We start from the raw sequence: 8,765 nt of genomic DNA, 5'->3' as shown, positions 1-8,765 counted from the left end.
TCACAGGAGGGAGGAAATTACACCAGAATCTGCTTATATTGTCTCCTTGGAATTCAGGAAAACAGTGAAAAGTGGTCAGGATTGGTATAGAGTTGTTTAGAAAGGTAGGTGTGGTTCTACAAGAACTCACGGATTACCGGGCAGTGGTAGTGCATGCCTTAAATCCCAACACTTGGGAGGTAGAGGCAGGTGTATTTCTGAGTTTGAGGCCAGCTTGGTCTACAGAGTGAGTTCCAGGACAGCCAGGGCTATACAGAGAAACCCTGTCTTGGGGGGCTGTGGGGAGGAAGAACTGAAGGATTGAGGAATATCTATAGGCATCTTCCATACTTCCCTGTCAGGATGGGTCAGTGAGGTATCACGGAGTCGATGCTGGAGTTAGGGGCTATCATACAGCCTGGAAGTAGTGGGAGGGAGTTTAAAAAGGAATTGTCTCTGGGACGCACAGAAGATGTAGACAGGCAGAAAGGATGGCTGCAGCTGGTGTAATGATATAACTCTATAGATCGGATTAGGGGATTGAATTTGGCATGGAGGGGGAGCTCTGACTTCTTCAGTTTCCATAACTGTTTCCCTGCCCTGTTCTTTTGCTATGTTCTTAGTGAATGCCTGCAGACTGAGATGATGGATAGAATTGTAGGTAGGAAGATGGGGGAGAAGTTCTTTGTGATCCACTGGGTTTGGTGCTTTACGGGACAAAAAAAAAACCATCAAATTTCACGCTATAGAGCTTGGAATAGGATTGGGGAAATAGTAAGTGGGAGAGCAAAGGACAAGTTTTGATTCTGCCCTTACCCTTCTGTTACCATGGAAAGAGTGAAACTTGTGTAAGCAGGCATGCAAGCTGGACTTAAAGCCTGGGGCAGAGCAAAGAGTTGAGGGAGGAAGGCTAGAACGGAAAGATCTGTGGCATTCACAGGATATAAAAAGAATGGGCAGTGAAGACTCCCACAGGTGGTGCAGTACAGAGGTTAATTGAGATTGTGGAATTAGGTGTGGTGGAACTTTAGTACAAGAAGTTCTGTAAGAAGTCTAGCTGGTATGAAGGCAGGCATGGCCTGGAGCCATGCTTCTCAAACTGTGGCTCCCTCATCCTCTCTGGTGGAGTATTGACCATTTCATGGGGGTTGAATATCAGATATCCTCTATATCAGATCTTTATAGTATAATTCATAACAGGAGCCACACTACAGTAATGAAGTAGCCAACAAGTAATTTAATGGTTCTGGTTTACCACAACTGGAAGAACTGTATTAAGGGAGCACAACATTGAGAAGATGAGGAACTACTGGCTTAGGGAGTATGAATGCAAAATGAATCAATCTCTTTGAATGTTTTCAAAATACATAAAAGATTCTTGCATGCCTTGATCAACAAACACTTCTCTCCCAGGAGGAGTAAACTTCCTCCACATTGGTCTACACTTCTCAGTCATCATAAGAGCATGATGATGGAGCTTTTTGCTAATGTAGATGCCAAGAAAAAAGACAAAGGGTTTGTAATACTGGTCAGATAGTCTCCACAAATATCCACAGCTGAGCAGGGCAGATTAGACTATATGTGACTTTTCTGAACATAAACATCTCTGGAATCCACAGACTGATTTCAAATGTTTTATTCATATTATATTTTATTAGGTTATGATTTTGTCTATAGAGCTGTTTGTGGCCATGAAGACCAGAGAAGGGCCTCAGATCCTCTGGATGACCAGTTACAGGTGATTGAAAACTCTCCTGGGTGTGCTGGGAACTGAACCACAGTTCTCTGAGGGCGCAGTAATTCCGTCTGCAGCTGAATTCCCACAAACTGAGCCTTAAAAAAGTCTTCATTGTCATTTAAGTCTCAGATAAATAAATATTCGTGTTTGATTTCTCCCTTTCTTTGGGCCCTGGTCATTTGTTCTGTTTAGATCAGTATGTACAGTTTTCCCCAATGAAATTCCTTTGGGCTGTGCTTATGGTCAGCACCTAACTTGAATCCCAGTTTCCATGATGTCAGACAAAAACAAACAAGAACATCAACAGGGCAGATATCATCTAGATTGTCCGAGACTCCTGTTTTGCCATTCACACCTGCCATTTTAACATAGTAGAGCTGTTTTAAATCCTGAGCCACCATGCTGCCTTCCTGCAGATGCAGTGCAAATGCTCCAGGAATACTGTACTCTAACCAGAAGTCATTGGTTACTACATTGTGTGTTGCCATTGGAAGACAGGTGTTGGTCATATCTCACTAGCTCCTAAAATCTCTTTCTGCCTTTGAGTGAGGGCTCGAAGAAAACACTCTGTGCAGAATCCAGGGAGTGGAAGGCTTCAGCTGCCAAGTAGCAATGTGACTCCAACATTGCCTTCCACTCTGAGGTCTCAGAGACCTCAGAGGAATGAAGTGCAATGAAATCCAGGGACCGAGTCTTCAGCCACTGTGTGCTGTGGAGGTCAGCCAGGATGAGAGTGTGTGCAGCATTCTCCACAGAGAGGATCCTGAAGAGGGCATCCTCACACATGACCTTCAAGTCCTCCAGGCCATACTTCTCAGCTGCTGCCAGCACAGCAGTGGCCATGGAGTTGCTGTTGAGGTGTGGTGCTTTCCCCAAGTAGATGAAGCACATCATCTCCTGGAAGACCTGAGGATCCAGGTCATGAATCTCAACGAGGTTCTTTAGGCTCTCCTGCATTTCATGTTCAAACATGGCTCTGAAAACTGGAGAGAAAGCTGCTAGGATGGCCTTGTGAGCCCTGAATACATGGCCACCTACCAGTAGGGAACAGTCTGTGAAGAGAGATTTCTCCCACAGCTTTGCTAGGTCATCTGTCAACATCTCTCTTGGATCTTTGATTGCAGGTGTCATCTTCTGTCCAGGCATGCTAAAGATGGCTCCTACTAGGTTCACCTTGCAGCAGAGGATGAGAGCTGGCCTTCAGGGACAAGCCAATGGTGATGGGAGAGGAGGAAATCTCAAAGGATTTATTTTTGAATCCCCAGTTTTCATATTGCTGAAAGCTTATTACATTGGGGTTCTTCATACTTAGATATTTCTCTCCTTGGGAATTTATGATCCAGAACTTGAACTTTGCCCAAACTGGACTCTCTGGACAGCTGAGCAGCCCCAGGTAAACTGATAGATAGTCGTTGCTTTCGTCATCAACCCCGTTTGGGTGTACTCTCAAATACCATGCAATTTCCTCATTGGCCTCTAATGAGAACACTGGGCTTGAAATCATTTTCCGAATTTCCCTCCATGCAAAACGAGAAGTTGCTAATGGTCCACTCATAGCAAATTTTTTTTTACACTGATCTGTGTGGAGCCCCAGCTCTTTGCCTCCATGTCCCCTGACATTTCTCCTGGAGGTAGTTGGAAGGTTAATGTTGACCTGAAAAAAACACCAGAAATTATTTACTCTTCATCCTGTGGAACACAATTATAGGAACACTTTAGATTTTAGTTTCAATTTCTCCTAAGTTCTCGTTCTCTCTCTCTCTCTCTCTCTCTCTCTCTCTCTCTCTCTCTCTCTCTCTCTCTCTCTCTCTGTCTCTCTCTCTCTCTCTGTCTCTCTCTCTCTGTGTCTCTCTCTCTTTCTCTCTCCCTCCCTCTCCCTTTCCCTCCCTCTCTTTCCCTCTCTCTTCCTCTTTCCCTTTCCCCCCTCTCTCCCTCCCCCTCTACCTCTCCCTTCCTCCCTCCCTCTCTCTCCCTCTCTCCCTCTCTCGCTCTCTCTCTCCCCTGCAGTGGAACTTCTGTGTGTGTGTGTGTATGTGTTTATTGACTCTTAGGTCAGTGGTCATTAGCTTGGGCTATTAAATCCACCTCTGGATAGTAAAGTCTGTAAAACTTTATAGATTCTCATCTCAAGTGTGTTGCATTTTCAGGGTCCTATAGAGAATGTACTGAATGAATTCCTTTATATAAATAGTCAGAGGATATATGAGAATAACATACAGGCTGAGGTCTAGCTAATATAACAATGACTACAGTCAGTATTTACTTATTCCACAAGGTGTGAAGTCTCAGGTGTTCTTCAGTATATACTGGAATTCTTAAGAAGAAGGGTCTAATGCCAGTGAAGGAATGGGCTTGCTATTGAGATAAGAGCAGGAAGCCAAAGAAAAAAAGTTTTCTTCTTCTTTATGCTTATGTGGGCCTCCAATAGAAGGTGTGGCCTAGTTAAGGGAGTGTCTTCTAGTCTGAAGATCTGGATTAAACGTATGTGTTTTTCTGCCTCAAGACTCAGATTAAAGGTGTATATTTTTCTCAGATTAAATGTGTATGTTTTTTGGCCAGAAGAACCTGTATTTGAACTGAATCTATCTACTTCAACTTAAGAAAAAAATTTAGCAATGCACTGGTGGCACATGCCTTTAATCCCAATACTTGGGATGCAGAGGCAGGCAGATTTCTGAGTTCGAGGCCAGCCTGGTCTACAAAGTGAATTCCAGGACAGCCATGGCTACACAGAGAAACCATGTCTTGAAAAAAACCAAAAGAAAAAATTAAAAAATTTAAAAGGTATGCCTTCCACTTTTATATGTCCACAAGTAGTGCAGACTAGAAGAATAACCATAACCAATATACTTTGCTTACTAGGGGCAATCTTGCATAAATAATGAGATCATGTAAATCTCTGCACAGATACTATTTACCCATGCACTGGTCTTACAGATTGCTACCATAAACATGATCAGGGAAGGGGTGCTTTCCTTAACTGCTCAGGAGTCTGAGTGTTCACAAAATGTAAGGCATGTGGAAGAGCTCCTGTATGGTGGGCAGGATCAGAGCCCCAAACCTCTGATGATGGCTCTATACTTTCCTGCGTTTTATTCCATTTAGACTTTGTACTTCCCCTCAGGGTCTTCAGGGCCCCCTTACCTCCTTCGTCTGAAGCTATCTGTTTTAGGAATCTCCTGCAGTCTTCTGGTTTTTCTTTGACTGCCAACAGGCTTTTTGATGGGTCTGGAGTCTGTTGCTTCTGTCCACTTATTTTTTTCTCTTTTGTAGTCCTCTTTTATTAAATACTCTCTTTGCCACTATCACTAAATCTCTCAAACACCTTTCCCTAACCTCTAAACCCTCTGGAGTTTTTTTTTTTAAATATGCTGACTAAGTAATAAAAGCTAGATCAACAGCTGTTTTTGCTTCTGGTAATTTAGGGTCTGTGGGGGTGTGTTTTAATTACAAAATCCACATTATTCATTGATACAATTTAGCTAACAAGAATAGTTATACAGGAGAAGAAACTTGACACCAAAAAGTAAGGTTAGAGAATTCAGATATTCCTGATGTATGGTCAAATCTTTGAAGTTCAGACTCCATTTTTAAAAATCTGTTCAAATTAACACCCTGGCACCTAGCATTAGTTTCCAAGTTGCCCCTCAACAAAACCTGAGCCTAGCTTCACTCTCTAAGCCAATCTCCAATAAGACCAGCATCTTCAATTTACACCCTCAACAAGACCAGGTTATTCCACCAACACACCTGCACCCCCAGATTACAAAACCACCCCCTGCCTAATGACCACCAATGCAGAGGGGAACAGAAGTTAAGTTTATGTTAGACAGGTGGTGTTGGAGCACACCTTTAATCCCAGCACTTGTGAGGAGGAAGCAAGTGGATGTCTGAGTTCAAGGCCAGCCTAGTCAACAAAGTGAGTTCCAGGACATCCAGGGCTACACAGAGAAACCCTGTCTCAGAAAAAAAAAACCAAAAAAAAAGTTTATGTTATGACTCCCAGCACCAGCCAATTATGTTAAAGGACACAGTAGCTTTACAATTAGATGTTTGCACATTTACTCCCTGCTTGCTGCTTAGTATATAGCCTTGCCACATAGATATTCAGGGCTCCCCAAACACTGAAATCACTTTACATGGATATGGTGTGTTGGAGTGGCAGGAGCTAGGTCAAATAAATAAAGATCCTAGCCACCATGTGGTTGCTAGGATTTAACCCTGATCCAATAAAGTTGCAACAGAGCACCTCTCTGTATTTTAGGAGATCACTAAAATTTCCCTGGCTCTACATTCCAACACTATGGACTATGACCAAATATGCCTTGGTTTTAGTTTTACCTGGAAATGCTTTGTATGTGTTGGGGTTTGCATCCTGGATGACTTCTATCACGGAAATGTCCGGAAATATCTCATACACGTTCTGGACACTGAATCAACTGATCATGGCTGAATTCTATGTGTCCAAACAGAAGTCATCCTAACCATTTTCTTTCTTTTACAGATTTATCTATTTATTATATGTAAGTACACTGTAGTTGTCTTCAGACACACCAGAAAAGGGTATCAGATCTTATTATGGATGGTTGTAAGCCACCATGTGGTTGCTAGGATTTGAACTCAGGACCTCTGGAAGAGAGATCAGTGCTCTTAACCAGTGAGCCATCTCTCCAGCCCTTAACCATTTTCTGGGATAGAAAACAGGATAGGTGGATGTCTCAGATCTTTGAACCTTGATCGCAAGCTTCCTGTTCTGTCCAGAAATGCTGAAGGAGCCTTGTACCATGCTCACCGTGCAGCAGAGGGTGGGCTGTTCTGCAGGGAGAAGCCAATGCCCATGGGAGAGCAGAGAAGTGCAAAAACTGATATTTTTAAATCCCCTCATGGGTTTTGCAGTAAACTAATATTTGTTATGCTACAATTCTTGATGTAGATGATGTTTGCCTTCAATTCTTAGAAATTGCCATGTCTTATACTCTGTGGTGCTGAGATAGGAAACCTGAGCTCCCTTGTACACTGATACAAAAAATTATGAGTAACATCAGTCTCAGAAACACAATGTTAGATGCTCTGCATCCTTCTTGGACCAAGTTTTCTGAACGATAATCTGATAAATATTAAGAAAGGAAGAAAGGCCTGTGGCAGTAATGAGGGTACAAAGTGTGTAAACGTTTAGCTCAATGATCAGGAACTTGCCTAGCATGTTGAGGTCCCCAATTCTATCTCCTGCCAAACACACAGATGCAGCTTCCCACAGGTGACTGCTTGTATATGTGGACTGGCTTCTGAAAGAAGAAAACTGCCTGGAGACTGAGCAGAGGATGACAGAGGCACACTGAACACTGCATTGCTTGATCTCTGAGGCATTCCTTAAAGGAATCACTGAGTCAGGTTGTGTGGTTCTCATGAATAATCTTATCTGGGAGGCGATCCAGAGCAGTTAACTGGTGACACTTGGGAGAATGGCAGAGTTCTCATTGCGGTTTTGACTATCAGGAAAGGACCAAATAACAGTCCCATTATAAAAGAGCTTAATAATTACTGATATAATCTTAGGAATTCTTATAAGATCATCATTAAGCCTTAAGTCATCTATTTGTCTATTTAGCATCGCTATAGGATAGTACACATTTATGAATCTGCAGAGATATGCTCCAAAGGGATGTGCTATTACTTAGTGATATATATATATATATATATATATATATATATATATATATATATATATATATATATATAAATAATTTAATATATATTTATATGTATTTAATAATAATAGGAAGAGCATATTAATAACAGGAATCTTCCCTAAAATGGATCCCTTACAGCCTTGCTAAATAAGAGCAAACTTGTCACAGATGATATAATAATCCGAAGCAGGCCATCTTAGCATAATCTCCTGCTACTTATCAGCTAGTCCCATTATGACTCGTGACACAAAAATGTTCATTGATGCTCTGTTCCATCTCAGTCTGCCATGGTGGAACTCAATGTACAGCCCAGACTAGACAATGCCTGATTCCTCCTTCCTGTCTCTCTGAGGTGCTAGAGCCCATAGGCCTGCACCACATACATTCCATTCATTTACAAATATTTATTCATTATATCTTTTTCATGCCCTTTCTCAACACTCTTTTTTTATGCTTTCTGAAGTAACTTTATTTTTTTATTTGATATATTTTTTATGTACATTTCAAATGATTTCCCCTTTTCTAGACCCCACTCCCAAAGTCCCATCAGCCCCCTTCCCTCCCCCTCTTTTCCCCACCACCCTTTCCACTTTCCTGTTCTGGTTTTGCCCTATACTCTTTCTCAACACTCTTAATATTATGCCTTACGAATTAAGAAGTCAAGCAATTAATTCATCAGGGGTCAGAGGTAGGAAGATTTCAGTGCTTTTTAGCCCAGCAGCAAAGGCCATGTAAAGACACTCTGTTTCAAATGAGAGACAGAGAGAGAGAGAGAGAGAGAGAGAGAGAGAGAGAGAGAGAGACAGAGAGGCAGAGAGAGAGAGAGAGACTGAGAAAGAGAGAATGGAAGTAGGAGGAGGACGAGGAGCGAGGGAGGAGTAGAGGGAAGAGAGTGGGGGGGGCCCAAATGAACCTGAACGTGGTTTTGTCATTTTGTGGGGAATGATTAATGCTTATGGTTGACGATAGTCCTGAGTTTGTCACAGGAAATTACTCATATACATAGAAGGTCATTGTGAACAATGATTTAAAAATCCTGTGTAGAACAGAATGTAACTTTTTTATTTTATTTCTTTTTTTCTATATACATAAAAAGTGTGAATAAAATTCTAAGGGGCCTGCACTGGGAAATTCAGGGAATTTGGAGTTTGATATGTGTTTCTGTCATACATATAGAGATTCTGTCTCCAAAACCAAACAAACTCACCAATCTCACCTCAACATCCACACCCTTAAAAATAACCCCCAAAAGATCAACTCTGAAGCTAAAGTCAGAGGGGTCCTTCTGAAAATTATATTCAAGAAGCAGAGGCAGAAGAACCTAAACTGAAGTGGTACCCTAGGATACACAGGTAAGG

At 41.9% G+C, this 8,765-nt stretch overlaps 1 protein-coding gene across 1 annotated transcript in view; it reads right to left on the bottom strand.

The window, feature by feature from the left end:
* Positions 1 to 1,216: 1,216 nt before the first annotated feature.
* The window catches only part of LOC127683631 (TD and POZ domain-containing protein 1-like), an 8,620-nt gene continuing 1,071 nt past the window's right edge, over positions 1,217 to 8,765 (bottom strand). The window contains exons 2-3 of the mRNA XM_052180939.1: positions 2,500 to 2,668; positions 1,217 to 1,248 (exon numbers count right to left, since the gene is read on the bottom strand). Of these exons, the coding sequence (XP_052036899.1) occupies positions 1,217 to 1,248; positions 2,500 to 2,668 (201 nt within the window). The remainder of the gene's footprint in view (positions 1,249 to 2,499; positions 2,669 to 8,765) is intronic.

The sequence above is a fragment of the Apodemus sylvaticus genome, chromosome 4 (assembly GCF_947179515.1).
Source record: "Apodemus sylvaticus chromosome 4, mApoSyl1.1, whole genome shotgun sequence".
Taxonomy (NCBI): domain Eukaryota; kingdom Metazoa; phylum Chordata; class Mammalia; order Rodentia; family Muridae; genus Apodemus; species Apodemus sylvaticus.
This window is presented reverse-complemented; position numbering and strand designations above follow the sequence as displayed.